This window comes from Charadrius vociferus, unplaced genomic scaffold, assembly GCF_000708025.1.
Source record: "Charadrius vociferus isolate BGI_N301 unplaced genomic scaffold, ASM70802v2 scaffold525, whole genome shotgun sequence".
Lineage (NCBI taxonomy): Eukaryota > Metazoa > Chordata > Aves > Charadriiformes > Charadriidae > Charadrius > Charadrius vociferus.
Window position 1 is genome coordinate 55,025 of NW_009648535.1, and position 22,122 is coordinate 77,146.

At 50.8% G+C, this 22,122-nt stretch overlaps 1 protein-coding gene across 1 annotated transcript in view; it reads right to left on the reverse strand.

Annotated features, from left to right (window-relative positions):
* Positions 1-22,122, reverse strand: part of SBNO2 (strawberry notch homolog 2 (Drosophila)) — a 50,037-nt gene that overhangs the window by 15,233 nt on the left and 12,682 nt on the right. The window contains exons 4-9 of the mRNA XM_009885826.1: positions 8,627-8,791; positions 2,730-2,822; positions 2,038-2,134; positions 1,468-1,628; positions 878-1,011; positions 273-363 (exon numbers count right to left, since the gene is read on the reverse strand). Of these exons, the coding sequence (XP_009884128.1) occupies positions 273-363; positions 878-1,011; positions 1,468-1,628; positions 2,038-2,134; positions 2,730-2,822; positions 8,627-8,791 (741 nt within the window). The remainder of the gene's footprint in view (positions 1-272; positions 364-877; positions 1,012-1,467; positions 1,629-2,037; positions 2,135-2,729; positions 2,823-8,626; positions 8,792-22,122) is intronic.

A 22,122-nucleotide genomic window follows, 5' to 3' on the forward strand; every position in this document is an offset into this window, starting at 1 on the left:
TGCTGAACTTTGCACTTGCCTGGAGATACCTCTCACTCCCTGAAGGAAACAGCTCTGTGCTCCCAGTGCAGCTCTGCGGAGTGTATAAAAATAGCAGAAGTGCAGAGTGGGAAGAGCACGCCGAGAGAAGAGAACAGCTTGCTGTCTGCTGCTGCCTGTGCCACCAGCCGCGTGGAGGCAGAAGTGACTGCTGCTTTACACGCTAAGGCGGATCCATCTAACTGCTACTGTAGGCTGATTTTGCAGAACACCATTACAACTTCTCTCCCTACCTTATTCAAAGCGTGCACAGGAATGTGGGAGGCTTCAATGTCCTTCAGGTCTCTCTCAGCATCGTACTTGAGATCATTGGAGACGCTGAACCTGCAGAGCAAGACGTGGGTCTGGTTATCTGCTAAGGAGACAGTCGGGGCACGCACAGTGATTAATAGCTCTGACTAAAGCAACAGTAGGTGTGCAAAACCGTCACATTTCCAACTGCCCACGCACCGCAACGCACGATCCTACAGCAGACTCCAGTCTGCCACTCAGGACAAGCTACGTGTGCTCTGCAGTAAAACCCCATACTCCGGCGGCTTGAGTCTGCACCCGGGAAGTCCACGAATACCCTTCCACCGACTTCAAAGAGAGCGGGGATAGGCGTGACACCGCACTCCGAGCAGTGCGCAATCTGCTATTTCATAGTGACTCATTCTCCATCACTACTGCAGGGGAAATATTCCCCTTTCACAGGCACAAAGAGGTGGAAACGACTTACCCAAGGCCACAGCGTGAGCCAACTATAAAGCCAACATCAGCACTAAGGAATTCCTTACTCCCAGATCCAAACTAACTCCAAGGTCTTACGGGAACAGAGAAAAAAACCACAATAACTTACCACAGAGCTTTTTTCCTCCCTTTCAGATAATTTTCAAAGATGATGCCCGCGACTGTCCTGCCCTTTCCAACTCCAGCACCGTCCCCAATGAGGAACCCAGCTCGCTGCCCATTGGGTAACAAAACTTCATGTTGCTGCAAAATCAAGAACAGAACTGGAAATTAAACGAGATTTGCCTTTGCTAACAGCTTTGATGTGAGCTTATAAGAGCACCACTTAACCCCTTCATATATCCCATCGATGCAAGTGAGTTTCCTGCCCAGATAAATGATGGCAGAAATGGTCAGGCGTCATGGCCAAGCTCACAAGTGGCAGGTCACGGAAAAAGTCCCCAGGCACCCAAAATGTAAAGCACGCCCTTCTGCAACAAAACTCAAGGGTTCTTGCCTCTTTGGGAAACAGATCCCACAGAAGTCCCTGGCTTCCAATAATCCTTTCAAAAGGCATTTAAAATGCTACACGCCAAAGCTTCCGAAGTTTCATCACCTGTATTGCAGGTTATTTTGAAACACACCTGAACATCTGTCCATACAAAAGGCAGTTTCTTTCTAGTGCAGGACACGCAAGCTGGGCAAGGTGGAGCCCCATACCTGGCAGGCATAAATGATGGCTTCCAGCTGTAGTGCAGAGAGTGACCCTTTGTCGGCAACGGAGCGTGGCAGGGACAGGCTGTAGGTGATGTCGGGTGGGGGGACGCTGGACAGAGTGCTCGTTTCAACCACGAGGTCAGGGTGGTGCTTCCCAATCTTGGCTAAATGACAACACGAAAACCAGATAACTCAAGTTGTTCTCTCTCACGGAGCAAGCCAAAAAGGACTGCAAACCTCGTATTAATAGCCTATAGCCTTCTGCTCAGGAACAGACGAGACAAGCGCGACGCCTGCTCTTCACTCTTGTGTTCCACTGACATTTCAGACTGCCAAAACCAAGTCATGCCCCCCCCCCCAAAAGCAAGCAACGGAAAAGTGTTCTGTTAAATTAGCACAGCACCAACAAAGGACCAGTACACTGGTAAAGCTTTTCTAGAAAATCACAAGCCTGGGATGTGCCGCGGCAAGCACCATATACTGCTTGCAGGAAAATAAGGGAGCAGCTAATTAGGTTGGTCCACAATGGAGTTAACAGAACCTCCCACACTCGTGCGATGGCAAGACACTCACACTTCGAAGGTACATATTCCGCGTAGGTCTCCGTTTGCCCCAACTCTTCTGTTTCTTCCTCTTCACCTTCATCCTCCTCCTCTGCAGGAGCCTGAGACTGAAAAGAAACACACCATTGGCCAAATGTTAATGTTCTCATTGAACTATGGGCACACGCAGGGCTACGCAGTGCCAGAAACCACCACTTAAACCAGCTCTATGCAAACTCACAAACCCTTCAAGTACAATTAATCTCCTTTATAGACTACAGCAACAGAAGGAAAACCATCTGCGAGAGCCCACCCCGGGGGCCCAGCAAGTGCTTTAAGAGCTCCTTTCAGCTCCTGGTCCACACCAAATTAGGGAAAGGTGTTTACATCACTTTTCAGATGGGCTGTGGGCTAGCGTGAATTCTGCCCAGCTGTGCTCTAATCTGGCCCTGAGTAAGGGACACGGACTGGCTTTAAACTCAGTGTGGTACTCCGCAGCATAAAGCGAAGTCATGAAAGCCCCGATCGTTCTTTAATATAGCGAAGTTCCACCAAGGGAAATATAAGACACTTCTGGGAAAGGGCAGGGGTGGGTATCAGTCTGATTTTCTTGTCTCACTCCCTCTGAAGGGAAAATGGTCAGAACTGCTCCCCTCCATACTGCGATGCCACCAAGTTAAGACCCCGGTGTCCGACCCTACTGAAGCCGACCATCGCTCTCACCTGGTAGCTTACGAGGAGCGGCGTGTTGGAGCCAGCAGGAACGTGGTCATTGGAACTGTTTATGCCCGTGAAGGATCTGCTGGGTGAGAACAGCTGGAAGAAAAGGGTGCAGGTGAGAAAGCAGCCTCAACCCTCAGCCCTCCAACCCCTACAAGTATGAAGATACAACAACAGTAAAGATACCTGCGCTGTACTCAGATGTCACACTCTGATGTTGTCAGTGGACTTTAATACTTTCTGTTTGTGAAGAAAAGCCCTGGGCAATAACTCTGGAAACTAATAAACCTTGCAAATGCCATGCATGCCTTTTTTTGACATACACACAGGGAATAACTGACCAAGGTAAATATATTCTTGCAAGAAGTGTGAATGTTTTGTGCGTGTGCCCACGTGTGACGAACGCCTGCAGGGACACGTGTCCTCCCACACCTGCAGGACAGGACTCTTTCTGCCAAACTACACAGCGTTAAGATGGGTTATCCCAAAATGGCACATTTTGCCGTTACACAGGAGATCTCGGGCATAAGCCCACCTTTCATACACCTCCCATCGGCACCGACAGATTACCAGTGCAAACATCGCCACTCTCAAAGCTCTTACAAGCCAGCAGTCCCTGTCCAGACCTGAGCAGAGTTTATTATGGGAATACTGGACTTGTTCTGCACTGGAGCAGTTATGTCAGTCGCGGTTTTCCCATTTGTTTTGAAGGGAGCACTGTACAAAACTGCTCTGCCATTGCCGACAAGACAGATCCTCGTTAAAAGGAGCTGCGTAGATTCTCATTGCAGATCATGTGTTTATCCTGAACTGGTGAGTCCAACTGAGAGCTCTGGATTGGATTTGCTAATGGAAGAGAAACAGCATCATTTGGGGACCAAAAGGGGACACTGGAGTACAGCCGAGGAGATCCAAAGAGGGGGAATGGGTAAGACTGAACAAAATTGGAACCAAAAACCATTGCTGGGAAAAGACCAAGTGTTAAATCAGAAAACCAACACTTCACATCTTCTTACAAACTACCCTTGACACAAGCACTTACTTAACAATTTTGCAATTTTGTTTTTAACATTAAAAGCACTGTTTGAAGCAATTACCTAACTGCACCAGAACACCACCCGTGGGTCAGCACCATGTAACAGCTGTCCCGAGGTTTGCCCGAGACCACCGAAGCCTACAGGCTTCCAGCCACCCCCCAGGCTCACCTCACTCCTGCAGAGACCAGGACCACTGGGGAGGACCTCCTCTACAGAGCCCAGCCACGAGGCCCAGGAGCTCAGCCCGCACCGAGACCCCCCCGGGCCAGCGACGGGGGCTCAGGCTGCCCTACGGGCTGGCCACATCTCTCCAGGCGCCAACTGCTGTCTCGGAGTTAATGACGGCTTTGGACCATCCAGCCCGCCGCACCGCAGCCAGCTCGGAGAGCTCCCAAGACACTCCTCGCTGGGAAGGCAGAATCGAGGAGATCCTTTGTCTGCCCCCACTCAAACAAAATCACACTGGAATTTCCCGACAGCGAGCAAGGTCAAGCCAGCAGCTCATGGCATCCAAAGCAATCAACAACCCCAGAAGCAGCACTACTTCAAGTTTATAGCCTGCAAAGAGTGCCAGACTTACAGAGACCCATGCTCCACCAGCAGAAGTGAAAGATGGGAAGTTCTTAAGCATAAACACGCCAATTATTTCCTTTTTTAAAAAATATAAAAAAAAAAAAGAAGAAAGAAAAAAACACCCTCCATTACTGGAAGCCTGAGTCAGAATTACCAGAAGGAAGCTGGACGGAAGAGCTATTTTCAGTGCCAACAAATCTGGAGAGCAGGTGAAACATCTCCACCTACAAATCTGAGCTCAGTGTAAGAGTTTCTTCCCAGGGAAGAGAAAGGCCCCGATCTGCTGGAACGGCAGCGCTCGCTGCTCTCAGTTCTAGCAGTGGAAGGTTAACGCAGGTCTGGTTTTGCACCGCACAATCTCCAAAGTACAAATCCCCACTACCCCAATTCAGCCACGGGGCTTTGGCACACAGCATCTCACCCCAGGTACTGCAAAGGAAGCGACAGAAACCTTGGTCCTTTGGAGGACTGAAAAACTAAGCCCGTAGCTGAGAATGTGCTGTGGGGGCCAGTCCAGGTGGGACCAGTCCAGGTGGGACCAGGAGCTCCAGTGGGTGAGGTACCATCTCGCCCCAGACTGAACTTGTATAATTCCTTCCTTCCTCTACTCCCACTCACTTCCCAGTTCGATTTTCTCCTTCCTCTATGCTACATGTCTAAAAGCATCAACAGCAGAGGCATTCACAGCGTACACGAGAGCACTGGGATGTAACCAGCACAGAGAGTCATTCAGTAAAGCCACTGACAACCGCACAATCAAAGACTCGGTCTTACTCCATTTTTTTCCTCTTGGCATTATTCTCCCTTTTGCCCCATCTTGCCGTGACTTCCATGGGGAAGGAAGCAGTCGCATCTGGCTGACAAAGCAGCTCCCCTCTGCACAAATGCATTCCCTCTGTACGGAGCTCAGGGAAGGCTGTTCACAGTTTTAAAGTGCTGTGAACGACTTAGAAACAACTACATCAGCAGCTCACAAAAATTCTAGCTCCAGGCTTCAGAGGCAGGGCTTTGCCTCCCCAATCTTACAAACACTAAACTTGTGAGATGGTTGTGAGAAAACACAATTAAATATTTTTGAAAGGTATTTCACAACTTCATTACAAATGAAGCAAGTGTGTTTTGTCTGCTAACTCCTGCAAATATTTAACAGTGTAGTAGTAGCTCTTCCCTCCATGTCCATTCCTGAAATGACAAACAGAGCCAACACCTTATACGCATCTCTCTCTCTGGATAACAGCTCTCCCCGCACAGGCAGGCGAAGGCAGCTCTGCCTCCAGCCACCTCCTCCTCAATCACAAGCGCTCCGCCGAAAGCCTCAGCTCTGGGCGCTTGAGGCACGGGCTTCTTAGCGAGCTGGAACTGTGCAGCATTGCGCAGTCTCACTGCGACGCTTTTCTCCAATTTGGCTCTGTCCCCCTTTCTGTAAACCCCATTTCCCAGTGCCAGTGCCAGCTGATAGAAAGAAGGGGGAAAGCTAAAATACAGGGGTAGTCTTTTCCACACCGTATCTCCAAATTGCTACACGGCAGAAGACAGTTCATTTTTTTTCTTTTTTTTTGAAGAGGACAAGGTACAGTCCATTCCTGTACCTGCGCTCTACGTGTGGGACTCACGGGCAGGCTGCACCCAGCTTCACTCAGGAGATGTCCCAGTATCAGAGCTGTTCATACTGGTCCGCCTGAATCTCTGACACTGAAATTCTGGAAAAACCGCTGTTCCTGACAGCGGAGGGCAGGGCTAGCCGTCGGTGCTGGGCGAGAGCTGACTGCGCAGCCACGGCTGACGGGATGTGCTGCATCAGAACAGACCGGGACTGCGTCTGCCGGGGTTCACGCGGTGCAACGCGACCGGCGTTCAGTTTTGTACTGTAGCTTAGTAACAGCTCTGGCTACTCAAAAGCCAAAATTCCTGCGATTTTATGGGCAATGATGATGGTGTAATGATGTAGGGAGGGACAGGGAAAGATTGTCTAAATTGCTTGTATATTGGTGCAGGATATCAGCAAAGTCTCCGTCCCGTGCTGAACGTTACAGTAAGGAACCTGTTCTTCGGCACTGCCTTGAGATTTTGAAACAGATCACTTGTTTGCCTCCTTTAACAACGATAAAACTTTGAAATTCAGGTAATAAACCAGTTGCCAATCATGAGTCAACCCGACAATCCATTTACCTAGTGCCCTGTGAGCTACCACCTCCCATGAAAAAATGAAACTGAAATCTCCCGACTGGGATGTACTTAACTGACACCTCCTCAGGAAATGTCAAACTCAGTCAAAAAACAAAAAAAAAACAAAAAGCAACCAAAAAACCCACCTCTGTATTCAGTAAACACAGATAAGATAACGTTTAAAATAGCTAGAGATTTTTTTCAGAAGGAAGTCGTTTATAAATGGAATTCCAAGGAGTTAACTGCCCTTATCTGAACCCAAGTGCTCTGCAGGACAACAAGAGGCGCGGGGACGTGAAGAACAGCATGCAACCAGGCCGGAGATGGCTGCTCCGCTGCCGTCAGACAAGTTCGTCTCACACTTACATGACACATATTTGTTTCTCACTTGCATTCTTTACGCTGGATTTAGAACAGCTTTTCCCAGTAAGTTTTTTGCTCTATACTCCAGACACAAACCAACAAGGCTTTGAGTATCTCCACCAGAGTGCACATGCTCAGAAACAGGACACCGCAGAACTACTTCTACAGTGATTTAGGCTACTACCTAAAAAAACAAATAAATAGGAGACTAGGAGCAATAAGGCACATGCCTGCTCTGTCTTGGGGGATGGATCTGCTCTCTAGCTATTTTTCCTCATCCAGTTTACAAGCCTGTGACATCTTCAGCCATTTCTTTGGTTCAAATAGTTCAGCGCTCTTCCTGCCAACCCTCTCAGACGTCAAGTTCAAACTGGTCCGAAGTTTCCAGGCTGCGTGTGGATCGGCTGTGCAGCCCGTGCTGCGTGGCCCTCGCTCTCCAGGGGACGGAGGGCAGCGGTATCCTCTGCCCCCAATTACAGACACGCTGAGGGCCAAACAGACGCTGCAAAGGTCTGCAAAGGTGATCCAATCTCACCGATTTCACCAAGAGCTCAAGCGTCTGATTTGAGGACCTGCGTGACTGGCCTAAGATCTCACAGAAAGTCTAAGGCAGACAGGAGCTTCGATTTCCCAAGCCCCAGCTCAGGACCGTTGCCACCAAGCCACGCTCCTTCAATGCCCAACCTGTCACCGACCCACACAGCAGCAGCACTCCAAAGCAGAACCGCTGCCAAGACTCTTATTTCCAAGCTGTGACAAACAGACCGCGCTCACCATGGAAATACAGTCAGACACACTACTAACTGCAAAATGCAGCCTCTAAAAACACGACAGAACCTCAAAATACAACGGTGACTAAAGCACGGGCACGCCAGGCTGCGGTCTGGGGCACTCACTCACGTTGAGTGTTTTTCCCCCGCGATCTGTGTAGGAGAATGACCTCCAGAGGAAACATACCGCACGGCTGGGCGCTCCCCGAGAGCCGGGACCGAGGGACCCAGCGGACAGATGCGCATGATACCAAGAACCAAAGCCGGTGGCTACCCGTAGCGAGCGATACCGGGTTGTGCAACAGTGAGTAATCAGTCCCAACAGACGAGGGAAAGCAGATGGCAGAAGGCTGGTAAGAACGCACAGGACCACATGTTGCTGTGGGACTGTCGGGAGATCACACGCCCAGGAAAACTCGGAGATGTAAAAGCTTGCAGGGACTTGGACTCCCAAAGTAAACACAAATGGTTAGTCTTAAGTTGAGACAGAGTTTGTTTTTTAGTCATTGTTACTAAAATATTTGCCATGGAGAATAAACAAACGGGGGCTGCTGCTGCTGCTGAGGACAGTTAATGATCTACATCACGGTGGTGTTCCTTGAGCCCATCCCCTCAGCACTCCGGAGCGCCCGGTCGCAGGCCACTCGGGACCTGCTCAATGTTTTAGGGATGCGTCTTCCTCAGGAGGCGCCCAGCTGCCACAGCTGCCAGAAGAGCGAGCTAGTGCCTGCCCCACACTCTGAAGGAGTACACGTATCCCTCTGAGGATGTCCGGGTTCTCTCCTGCTTCCAGGAGACTAAAGTACACGCAATCACATCACCCTTTCCCTCCTTGGGTGAAGTTGGTAATAGCAAAACAACATCATCAATACCACAACTTCACCCCTGTAGGGAATTGGGTTGGATTCTTACTTCCTTGGTGAAAACACCATGAGATGGAGCCTGAGGTATTTATTGTCTGATGGGAGGATGGAAGAGGAGCAGCCCGTACCTCTATTTGGTTCTGCTGCGGCGTGTTTACATCCCATAGTGTTGGCACGTGGTTCAGACTGTCGTTAGACAAGAAGTTCTTCGGATCCGCAATGTCAGAGAGGGAATCCGCAGGGGACGAGAAGAGGGAGTTGTTGTTGGAGAGCTCATCGAGGTATGAAGAATCCTGAAATGGAGAAATGACCACAATTAGAGAAGTCAGGATGAGGAGACCAGAGAGCGCTTTTCTCACACCTACTCATCCAGGAAGTTTTAATTTCTTGCTATTAAATGAGCAGCTCTGTTACTTCATGCTCCACAAAACTTCCAAATTAACTTGTAAATGAGAACGTGCTCTAAGCAGCTGTTTTAAAATCTGTTTCTTGGAAAGGCAGGAAAACCCCTGACTGGACAGAAGTGCCGGTGCACGTTCCAGACTAACTCAGGCTGCGCGCACCTCTCCGTGCAGGGGTGGAAGAAAGAGGAGCGTTGCACAAGACAGCAGTCACCTCAACTTTGTATTTGATTAAAAAGACTGCTGAGGGGTGAAAAGCCCTCAGCCTAACACCCAAAGGACCCCAGTATCTCATTCATGCCCAGAAGCCCACAGAGTACCGGCTACACCTGATAATGACACAGCTGTTTAATTGCAATTTATAGCAGAGCAATACCTGGGGGCTTTGGATAAAATCAGTCTCCTCATGCTGGGTTCTGCACAAACCAGGCTGCCAGGAGCAGGGGGAAGGAAGTGTCATCCGGATTTGCATCTAGATAAATCGCAGCAAATCTACCCATCCTTTTCCCAAGGGCATGCCTCGGTCCGGGCAAGAAGGGGCTGTGCTGCAGTGACGAGGATCAGGCTCTGCCCTTGCTCTTTTCCCGGTGTTTGCAGTGAGACAGCTTACCACTGTTTAATTTTGTGCCAACGCAGTGGTGATGTTGGTTTGAGTCACACGGATTCTAGCTCAGAAAGACCCTTCAATTCCCTCCCGCCATCAATTCCTTGTCTGCTTTTTCAAACTTCAGGTGGCAAGAACCGCTAGCCGATACGCCCTTAGCCCTGGCACAGATCACGGCACCTTCCCTGACTCCATCACAGCTCCTCCACTCCCCTTCCACATCAAACACCACTTCCAAACTTTTTCAAAGCAGAAAAACGTTGTCTGCTGTTTACTGAAGAGCAACATACTTCCAAACACCAAACTCCAGCGCACAGGTCCTGCTGGAGACGTGCCTCTGTCCCAGAGGGACAGACAGACCGACCAACGGGTCTGTCTCAGTGCCAACACCACTCGGTTTTGTGGCTCTTCACAAGGGCCGGGTTTGCCAGCGCACGGCCAGCCCCAGCTCCCAGATACCCAAACGAGCGCGATAAAACCGCAGCGCGGCTGCCAGGAGAGCCGCAGTGTCTGATACGAGGAGACATCGCTGTTCATTTCCAGTTAAGGGCCAATTTCCTACTACAAGGCAGAAAGGCAGCCAAAGATTTTTAAAAGTCACTTAGCCCTGCCTGACATAAAATCACCAGCAGCTGAGCCTGCCTGCGCTGGTCCTACGGGCTTCAGGCCAAGAGCTGGGGCAGACGCCTCCCGGGTTGCCATCAAAAGTTACGGGGTTTGCGGTGTTTAAAACCATCAGGACACATTCCTTTCTTCTTCTTCCCAGACAGGTCTCGTTTGTTTGGCACCTGAGCGGACAGTCTCTACTCCGAAGCCTCGGGTGCAGGCGCACCGATGCCCGAAAGCGAAGGCAAGCAGCGACAGAGATGGCGAGGTGCGATGTGTAAAGTTTTTATTCGTCAAATACCAACTGGGGGTCCCAAAGGCCGAAGGAGAAAGGGCTCCTCGCCAGGCTGTGCCACCAGGCGCAGGACACCCTCCTGCCAGCTGCGGGTACCGGCGCTGCTGCGTGACACCGCTGCCGTCTGCCCAACAGCAGATGGGCAGCGCTTCCTGCGCAGCTCTTGCTCTTGATATTTCTGTGGCTATTTTAGGATTACCCAGAAACCAAGGCTTTCAGAGACTGAAGCAGGCACCTAGATTTATCATTAAGTGAGCTCTAGAAACGGGATTGTTTCACACTCAAGGAAGTAGGAAAACACTTGGGTAAATATGGCATTTCTTGGCCAGAGCGAGTGCCTCGTGCGCCCGGAGGGGACCTGCCTGTCTGCCTCCCACAGCCTCAAGCTCCTGATGCCGAGTACTGTGCGGGCAGCGTGTGTGGGATTCCAGCTAACCTTGCTCGTGCTGTCGAGATATTTTTTTCCCATTAACTCTCATCTCCCAAGGTCTGTAGCCTCTCTCAACCTTCCAGTCCTCTGCAGAGACTCTTGCTGATTACCTCGAACCACTGTGCTGCTGAAACAAGCCGTCATCTCCCCCCGCTGTCCTCCCCACCCTTCTGCTTCTGCCTCTGGACTCACAATCCCAAGAACAAGCGCTGCAGGAGTTCAACAGCCACCAGACTGTCACCACGATCTACGCTCCTGTGCTACCAGACCTCTTCAGCTCCAACTGGGACACCGGTAAAGCGGAGAGCGTCGACACCTGGGCTTGCTGCAGCTCAGGAAGAGTTTAACAATTCACCTAATACTACTCTTTCATATTCTGACTGTTACAAAACAGTTTACATCAATTTAGTAACAACAGTTCTGGCCATTCCCAGGAAGGAGGGAGACAGAGAGATGGAGAGAGAGATGGCCAGGCAGCCGGACTGCTCCTTCCCGTCTGCCCTGGTTCCCCAGACACTGGACTAACGCAGCAGCCAGACCCGCAGCAGCTGGAAACTCCCCTTGGGTGCCCGACAGCCCAGACACTACACTGAGCATAAATACAGACTGATATCAAGAAGCTTGTAAGAATTGCTTTGAAGAAGTTACTCTCAAAGCCCAGGACTAGAAGCAACAGCTATTATCTTCTCTGAGTTCCCACCACAACACAGTGACACAAACAGCTCCTGAGATGGACCTGGAACTCCAACTCTCCCACTCGCAAGCTGTGACGGTACACGTGCTTTGTCCGCAGGCGATGAACAGCGGCTGGTTAAGCGGCGGGTCCCGAGACAGACACAGACGTGCTGCTTGTCGCAGGCGCCTGGGGAGATCCTGAATGCAAAACCTAAGAAAAGCACACCTCTGGCCTGGGCACCACACAGGTCACACCGTGTTCGGCAGGCGGGAGGGAGAGCGGAGGTCTGCTCCCAAGGCGCCCTCGGAGCTCAGCTCACACGAGGAGGTGCAAGAACTACTTCCTATCCATAACAGACCACAGGAGACATCACCATCCTTGATATTAAATCTAAAAGATGAAAGGGATTTGGTATAATCTGCATGCTGAGAGGAGAAGCGCGTTTCTCCTCTCTCAAGGACGGGCAGGCCTGGGAGATACTGCGCTACAGACCAGGAGCAAAACCAAAAGGCCAAAGTTGCAAGGGAAGCTCAGCTTTGTTTAGCCAAGCTTTTTTTTGTTAGTTTTTTTTTGTTTTTTTTTTCTTTTCATTATGAAAAACTTTGTCACACAGACCCATTTCTGCATTTAACTGTCAGTGTTTCACTTGGGGCTTCACCACCCAGGGAGGCGGCAGCAGCGTCTCAGGGAGGTGGATCTCATCCCGGCCTCATCGCTGAGCTATGGCGAGACATTTCTGCGCAGTTTTGTTCATTTGCAAATACCACCGACAGAAGTCGGTTCAGGAGGAAACATCTGCAAACCCCTGGGCACGGCAGCAAGAAGGCTGTCGAGCAGCCTTTGCCCATCACAGTCCCGAAGAGAGGAAAGTGCCGGGCTGGAATAGCACCGGGATGTGCAGAAGCACTGGAACACAACCCGAGACATCCCGAGGAGTGCCCTCTGCCTTCCTGAGCCCTTCGTTCCCCCAGCGAAGGCGACGGCTCCACTGCCTCCACCACCGCTCCCTCTGCTCGGGGCGCCGGGCTGAAATGGGGAAGAGAAAATCAGTCTCTGAGGCAGCGGGAGGGTAATATTAGTTCTGGAAGTGACTCCAGTGAGCCCACCCTCTCGCAGTATTACGAGGCATTAGTCACAAACTTTCAGTCTCCCATTTGTCTTAAGTAATTACAGTATCTGAAGAGCACTAACACTAGTAACATGCTAGATCCCCGCCCTGCAGAGCTTACAGCGCAACCCCACTAAATTAGACTGCTTATATACCAAATGCAGTGTAATTGTTTAAATACAAGACCGCGCTGGTAACTACAACCTGTGTAATTATAAACCATGCCTTGACTAATCACTCCACTGGTTTATATGGAGCAAACGGGAGCAGCTACCTTAGTCTCCTCAAGGGAAAAGAAGGATCATCACCTAAACAAAGGATCATCACCTAAACGAAGGATCGTCACCTAAACGAAGGATCATCACCTAAACGAAGGATCGTCACCTAAACCACCGGCTCACGAAATAACAGAGCGAGCAAAAGGTCTCCTCTCCTCAGCGGGATAAAGTCACTGCCAGACCCCCCGACACTGGTACTGGCTACAGCTGATCCCAGACAGAAGAGACCCTCAGCAGGATCTTTATTTCAAATGCTATTCTGCAACCATTCTCTACCTAAGTCTTATTTCTGGGAGTATTTGGGTTTTGGGGTTTGGTGTGTTTTTCCAGATTTTTTTGGGTTGCATAGCCTGCGACCAAAACCCGGGCAGCCCACTGCAGATCATCCCCGGCAGGAGAGTTTTACCGCGGGGGGCTGGCAGAGCTGCTTTGCCCCCCTCTCTTCGCCGTTCTGTCAAACTCTCCCGCGCGCCAGGACAGCGAGCACCCGGGGGAAGCTCTGCCGGAAGATCTCAGCTCCGAGCGCTGCATCTCACAGCGCAGAGTTTTTCCCCGTTTCTCCCGTTACAGAAGGACGGACACAAACAGAGACCCTGAAGTTTGCTGTGAAAGCATGGTTTGGAACTAACTGCTCGAGCCAGAGATGAAGTTTTCGCTGTAACATGGCGAAGGGCGATTCCCGTGCAGCAGGGCGATGCTTAGGGGGAATGGATCGATCTATCAGGGGTCAACAGGCAGCCGCCGCAGAGGCCGTGCACCGCTGCTGGCTGCAGGGCTCGCCAGCATGTTCTTCTTTCACATCGAGGTCATAATAACATCAATGTAGGAGAACAGGAGGTAGAGGACCACAAATCATTGTCTGGTCTTCATATCAGAAGATGCTCTAGTGAGTGACTTGATAAATCAATGATAATCATTTGTTGGACTTCTAAACTGCGAGTGCAAATGAATCGCCAGTCGATGCTGCTATGGCACACTATTCCTATCATTATCCCAAACCAGAAAAGTTATCAAAACCAAGAATTAACTCCCTAGAAAAGATGAGAAAAAAATCAGGGCAAAACCACCCAACCACTTAACCTCTTTCTCCCAGGCACTGGGAACAGCTCAGCTCCTCTGGTCACAACAAAGTCTTTGTTAAAAATAATGAAAGAACAGGTGAGGTCTAAACACAGAAGGAGCGTACATCTGAAAAATATTTTGGCCACCAACATAAATGGTTGATTTGCTCACAATCCAGACACAGAGGAAACAAGTACTCCTGCACAGCAATTATGAATTGCTCCGCTAAATAGCACACAGCTGATAGGTTGGTTTTTTAAAAGAAAACACATATACACACAGGCAGACACAAACATACATACACAAACAAAGCCACACTGCCAGACAAGAAGGATTTGCTGTCTCAAAAATCACAGATTAAGCGACTTATGTTTCAGGAAAGACAGAATCAAGAATTAACAGCTGCAGCACAAGCAGTCGATTGCTAAAAGAAAAACTTTTAGCTGCCAAAATCCAAAGTCTTTCTAAATATGGGGCAATAAACTTGCAGTCTTGAGGGTTCAGTGCTCTGCCTGGCAAGCACTCCCCTTGCTTTCCGTACCCAGCATCGGGTTTAAAAATAAAACTCCTGAAAGCCATTACAAGTACATAAACACACCGATCAATTCTGCACACAGCTCCTCTTCCTCCACGTTTCACAGTCAGTGACCAAGTTCGACCCGACGGGAACACCCCGCAAGTCCCACACGGTTCAGCAAAACCCCCCGGTCGGCACAGCAAACCCGCTCCCCCTGCCCCGCACCAGGAGCCCTCGCCCCTAAACCGCCGCTGCCACCGCGAAGGTCACCGGGGACCCCCGAGCCCGGGGACAGCCGCAGCCGGGCACCCTCGCAAACAGACACCCCGGGAATTGCGGGGCGGAGGGGGAAGAGAAATCAGGCATTACCTTGTAGAGAGATGGGAACTTTAGCCAGAACTGCATTTGGGACATTTTAAAACAGCATTCAGCTCGCTGTCGGCAGAGCAGGACGAAGCGGTGGATGAAGCAGTGAGCTGAGATTTTTCAGTATATAATGGAGAAAGGTCTTCATTCATGACCGCGACAGCAGCGGCAGCCGGGAAGAGAGCTCATCAAGGGCTTTTAAAAATTAACATGCAGAAGAAAGGAGTGAAAATGGAGGAAAAAAGGACAGCCATACAGTGCGTCTGTCCTGAGCCCGTGGAAATTTGCATATAGTGTTTAGTCATGAAGGAGAGTGCTCGTACTTCCTCTAAGCACCAGGGCTGACTTTCAGGAAATGATGCCTGCTTGGTAAGTCAGGGAAATTACTGGCAGTGCGATGAGAATTACTGTATGTGGTGTAATTCAACCACAGATCCACTGTAAACAAAGCCGTGCTGCGCTGCGGGGCGGCCGGGCGCGGGGCAGGAGGGCTCCGGCAGCAGCCCCGCACCCCGCTCGCCCCCGGCCCCCCCCCAACACACAGCCTCTCCCCCGCAGCACCCCCCGCTCCCGGGACGGGGGCTCCCGCCCGCCCGCTGTCCCCCCCCCAAGAGCCACGTGCTTTCTTTTGTCTTCAATATCTGCCCCACCCCAAGTATTGCAATTAGAAAATAAAAAGGAGTAGCCATTTTCTTAACTTTATTTTCTAGGTCATCGTTATTTCTCAGTGTCCAGGAACATTGCCTTCTTTTTCCAAGGCCTTCCCTTTTAAGCTTAACAGTTTTTGGTATCAGAAATAAGCAAAATTTCTGGTGGGGAACAGAAGGCGGCACAAAAAAAGGGACTGAAAGGGATTTGGTCATCGTAAGCTTAAGGAAAGCGTGCTCCAACGCAGCCCGAGGCGGGAGGAGAAGTGCGTCTGACAGAGTACCCACCGCCCCGCAGAAAAACCCAGAGAACTTCTCTGTTCACAAGAGGTTCCCGTTTGCTTCTCCCCAGCACAGCCATCAGCAGCGCCGGTGCTGGGCTCTGGCCGGGGGGTTCTCGCCCGCGAGCTGCTCCGGCCGGACACCTCCGCGCAGAGCACCGATCCAGCAGCGCAGACGCGCGTGCTGAGGCCGGGGCGAGGAGCGCTGGCTGCAGACCCCTCCGTTCCTGCCCCGAGTCCTTCCACGCAACCACGGCACGGCTTCAAGCGCAACGCAGCTCGTCGCGGTTCTGCGCTAGAGCCGTTGCCTGGTGCCCGCGGTCACTGCAAGCGCTCTCGGGGCCTCGTGCCGAGAACTGCTGGAAAATCCCACGTTGCCTGGCACTTCTCAAAAAGCCAAGCTTTGGAGCGACAGAAGGCAGCAAAGCCCCTCCCAGCCCTGCAAGAGAGGAGAGCAGAAAAGAAGGTGCTCTCCAACCCCTCGGAGAATTGGGAGAGACAGACCAGAGTGGGGGAGTTTTGCTTTATGACTTCAGCTGAGGAGGGAGGACCGGCCACCGCAAGGCAGACGTGCCGTGTCCCGGGGCTGGAAAACCACCAACGGGGCTCATTGCCAAGGGCCGGTGGGTGCACGGCACAACCCCGGGCAGCACAGCCGTTCCACGGGGACTGATACATTAATAGCCCCTAATAATGAGGATCCACGTTTCATCACGCAGAACACCTAGTCCAGAAGAGTTTCTTCAGTAAGCAAATAGGAAAGAAAAACGCCTTTCCCAGGCAGTGGGGCTGCAGCCAGGGATGCCGGTGCCGCGGTCAGAGAAAGCGAGGAAAGGGCAGCCCCAGCCGCCCTCGCCCCCGGAGGAGCGGGAGCATCGCTGCCGGGCTCTTCCCGTTATCAGCGCACGTCCCACCTCCCGGCGAAGGCTGCGAGCAGCAGCTACGTGAGCGCTGCTACAGAAGAGGCATTCTGCAGGAACCGCGGTGAAAATGAAGCGTTTGGTTTCTGTGGGCAGCTGGTTTGAGGTGGAGAAAGGCAATGGGTTTTCACTGCTGCTTTTATTTGAATTTGATTGTATTTAATTAGCTGGTAGTGCCCTGGAGCTTGGGATAGGTGCTTTAATGATACGTTTGAAGTGAAGAGACCAAATACATTTTTGAAATGTCTTAATTAGTGACTTGCTGGTGACTGCCTTGCTGTGTGACCTTGATTAAACCACCAACTCTTGCGTAAGACTACCAAGGTCTTGCTATTTACGCAACCTTTAAAAAACAGGTGGTTGATTTCCTCTTCCTTTTCTGTTAGTGGGCAAATGGGGCAAAATGTAGGCAACAAAACTGGAATGCCAAAAGGAAGCAAGACATATGACATTGTTATAGATAACCAGGACGGCTAAATTGATTTTGCAAGACCACAGTAATACAATCACAGAAGATAAGATAAACCGCCACCTGGAATTCTAACAACCTGTCCGAGGGGAGAAGGCATGCCACAGCATTTCTGCTTTCCACGATTGATTCATGAACACGCACGCTGACAGTCAGGGACAGGAAAGCACAATTATCCCAGCGTTCACATTAATTTGATGTACTATCTTCCAGCAAAATCTGAAAGGTATGGCCCAGGGAGTTGCTCTGCTGGGTAACCTTCACTGCGTCCTCCACCACCTCCCAACCACTGACCTGCAGGACAGCTTCCTGAACGCGCTGAGGGTTTCTCGAAAGCACGGGCTGAACTTCTAGGATAGAAGTAGATAGAAGATAGATAGATAGAAGCAGAGATACCAATCAATCTAGAATAACACACCTGTGCAGGAGAAGACCCGGCAGCTCATGGCCCTCACGCAACCAAAGAGCTCGGGACTAAATTTCCTGAAATACTTAACTGCCAGAAGACGGGCTTTTCAGCCGTGTCCAAGGATGCTCCAGGCTCGGCGTCCCGACCCAGCGAGACACTTGTGACAGAAGCCATCAGGCCCCTGAATGTCTCCGCAAGGCAAGCTGCCGGGTGCCCATCCCACGCAAGCAGGCGGGAGGGACACCGGAGCAGGGACTGGGGTATATAATCACATCGCAGCAACGCGTCTGGAAAAATAAGTGTAAGGTGGAAGGTACTGAATATCCGCACACTGCCGTTTGCCCCAACAGCGCTGGGGGCTTTCAGGGGGATGACAGATGGGAGAGTACGTATTGTATAGCCCGTGCCTTGCTTTTCCTGTTCCCGTGGCACGACTGGTTTCGCCCAGCTGGGCACAAGGCTTTGCTTTGCATTTGGGCTGTTTTGAGAACCGAGAGCCACTGCTGCCACGCACGGGGCTGCCTCTGCTCTAGTTTCCAAAGCGAGCGAGAGGAAACAAGGTGCGTGGTGAGTGACTGCACCAAGAGGTTTTGACAAGTTGAGACCACAAATGGTTTATTTTTAAAACAGACACCAAGAACAAGGATAACGAAGCAGCTGGTAGGTATTTCATAGCCAGAGCTGAAATTCAGTGTGTGCGAGCGGGGTGTGGGGATGCGCAAGCCCAGCCAGCACACGGCTCCTTTGAGGACTGGAAATCTGGAAGGCAATCGCTGCTTGTTCAGGAATGGGGAGAGGACCAGGAGACAGCCTGCCCCCGGGCAAGCACAGAGGGGAACTCCCAGGCTGGTGTTCCTCCCTGAAATAAGGAGAAACCAGGAAAACTCATAATGCATAAAGGAAAGCCAGCAAGAGAGTAAACTCTTGCAGGTGATCCTGAAAGCTGGAGGAAACCACCGCACGGCAGCAGGCAGTGGGATGCTGCGACTCGGGGAATAACAAACATATGAGGCCAGGGAAAGGAAAATGCCTAAAGGTGTTGGTGTCGGAGGCAGTACTTCTGGCGGTCACTGCTGTGGTGGGACCACTGGAGTTTTGAGCGTGTTGCAGATCAGGACACACAGTGACCACCAGCAGAACTGGAGACAGGGAAACTCACTCACTCAGGCTGACTTAGACCAATTCTGCTTTGACTTAAAGCATCTATTTTAAAACATCTCCCAGTGGTCTGCTGTTAAATTGTACTACCAGCATTTTTTAAGAGCACACTCCATGCTTCAGACCGGTACTTTTCCTGCTTTTGTTAGCTTTATGAAGGGGAGGAGGTAGAGAGCAGTGCGTACCAAGAATTTCAGGAGGCAGTTCTCCATTGCGTCCCGAGCCTCCTCTCCTGCCCAGAGGTGGACATCGCCGTTTGAAGGTAGCAATACAGACGAAAACTGACAAGTCTGGAACAGGGGAGATGTCAGAGCCCTCCGGGCCCTCGCACCCCTCCCTAGGGCCATGGCCATCTCGGCTGGCTCCTGCAATCCACAGCCAAGCACAACTGACAACAAATTATGCCTCAAAAGCAGGATTTCTCTCACTTAACCACAGGTATCTTCACCTGAGATAGTCCCAAGACCTCCTCTTACACATGGAAGGGAAACATTTACTCCTAAAGCACGGTTCACCCAACCAAAAGGAGACGCTGCTTTAGAACGACACCAGCTGCATCCCAGATGTGTCGCCCCCTCCTCGGTATCCAACGCAGGACGGCTAAATCAGACGATCAGAGCAAATGAAGCACTCGGTCGGTGAACCCTGTGCTGATGTCGGAGCCCCGCAGTCCAGGACAGGGCTGCAGCACCCGCGGTCATCTGCCTGGTTTGGCCCTTTGCTGCGAACCCAGCGCAGACAGCGACCAGCTACCGCTGCGTCTGGCTCCAGCACGGCTCACCTTCACGCGGCTCACCACCGGGGCAGCCAAAGCCTTTACGCGTGCCGACCGCCCATGTGGGTGCGTGGCCCTGTTACCCGGTGGATCATCTCAAGTGCGTTATCCGGTGTCTCACCACCCAGGCACCCTACACGGGTGAGCCACGGCGAGAGCAGGGCACCAGCAGACACACAGATATGGCGCCCGCGGCCGTCCTGCCGGGCAGCGCACGCCGTCATTGCCGACACAATTTCACCGTACGTAACTAGGTCAGATGAGCTGTTATAATCACAGCCTTCGTTTTTCAAAACCAAGGCCTGAAGCAAATTTAGGCATCTCACCTAAAGTGTTTTTAAAGTGCAATTAAGTCAGTCAAAGCCCCAACCCTGGAGTGCAAAAACAAAGACATGAGCATGTAAAGTGACTTGTTCGCAAAACGCTTCAAAGGCACCAGAGCCAGTTAATTGTCTTCAAATTGATTTTAATATCTGTATTCCCTGTAGACATAACTCCAGGACAGCGATAGGAAGTTCCAGGATGTTTCTTATTCCAGGAAACTCTTCATTTCAGTCAGAACCAAGTCTTTCATAAAATTTAATAACTGCTACATTGATTTCTCTTAAATCACCACAGCTCTGTGCACTGAAGCACTTTTAAAAATGAATACTTTTTTTTTTTAAGAGTGGGTTAATTTCACTCCCCTTCTTTAACGAGAAAGATTAATAGGAGATTGCAAGGGGCTGGTAGTGAAAAGAGGGCTGGTTTACGATTAACACGTGTGGTCAAGAGCCCCCATACGCCGCAAGCAGATCAAACAAAGCCGTAACTGCATCTTCACAGCATTACTGCAGAGGGCTCTACCCAAGAGCAGCCAATTCCTCCCTGCCCCACACGCCGAATCAATCGGGACTGGCCTCCTTCCTCCACTCCAAGCACAACTCAAATTTCAGAAAGGGTACCCGGGTTTCCTGCCAAAGCGTTTGTACACAGAGCCGCTTCGCGGAGGAGAGAAGGAAGGAGCTTCCGCAGAGCCCCCCCTGCACGCCCGCTGTGTCCACACCTTCCACACGCAACAGGAGCTGCTCACCCTCGCTGCACAGATATGGAGTATTTTTCAGCAAACGCAGGGCAAATGCAGTCTGAAGAGGAGACTTCTGTGCGTTCAGAGGAGTCCTGTTCTGGATAGCCACAAAGAGCAAGTCAAATGAAGTTAAGCAAAGGGAACCGCAGATCGACTATCAGAAACAGGCAGGATCATTTTAGATAACAAAGGGGAGGAGGAAATGGGCAGAGTCATGTGCTTTGAGTAATTCTAAACAGGATAGAACAGCGAAGTTTAGAGAAAAATCTGTGGTGGCTAAAAGCAGCAAGGATTTCTGCGACAGGTATGCTTTTCTAGAACAGGCTGCTCTGCTTTATGATAAGGCTCTGGGGACAGACTACAGCTCAACACACCCCTGCTGAGGGACAGCAGATGCCAAAGTATAAGTTAAAACCTCCTGGATTTAGCGTTTGTTGTGGCAATTAAGAGCTCTTACCATCAGTGACACAGACAGTGCTGATACGATAAAAATGCCTTTGTGGCAGAATTACTGCACGCAAGCCCTGGGTTCCAACTCACCCGCACCTGGGTGGAGATTAAAAAGCAGAAAGCGAGGGACACAACGGAAACCAAAACCTGCTTCTCTTCAGGACTTTGATTCCTAAGGACATATGTGCAGTTGGTAGACCTTTTACACAAAGAGATGACACCGCAGGGTCTGGACAAGACTTTGGCTTAAGACAACAGTTCCCAAGATCAAGAAATGCTATCAGACCCCAATATGGCCTCATATAACTATTTTCTAAACCTCAGTTTAAGCCACTTGTTTATATAAAGAATGCCAACAGACCGGCAAGGATGAATCACCCAACAGCAAGCCAAAAATAAAAAATATTGTGAAGGAAACAAGTTCCAGTTCACATTAGGCTGTTCTGACCATGCAAATGAAGCACCTTTTCCAATATGCAGAAGGTGTTCAGCGAGGCTGCTGCGGTTCACGCAGAAATCACTTTTCACCGGACCCAAGAGGCAGCGGTGAACGATCTGACTAAAAAGAAAATTCCCAGTGTAATTAAGAAATGTGGCAACTCCCACTTACGGCATCCTCAGGCCAGCAAAGGCTTTACACTCTGAACATCCAGCTGAGCACCTCCGAAACAGAATACAGAGAGAAGACAGAGCAAACGCCAGTGCTGGAGGAAAACACATCGTCCTTCCCACCCTCCGAACCCTCCAGTCCCCCAAGCCCTAGGGCACGTGAACAATCCTCCCATCACTGCCACCAACAGAAAGTAGTTACTACACAAATACCCCTGAATAACTATTCATTTGCTCTTTAGACCTTTTAAATCCATTTTCAATACTCCTGGAAAATGCTTTAAGGAGACAAACTGCCTACAGCCCATCCAGGCCAGGCTGCAGGTACACGCGGGGCAGGCAGCATTCACTGTCTCGCTCTCACATCACACACGGGGATCACAAAGCTTCACTCCAGATCACAGATGACATTTCCATCCCCTTCCTCTGCCCCCCCAGGACAGCACGCAGAAGTCGAGCGCCGGCAGGCTGCTGCGATACACAAATAGCTGTAACCC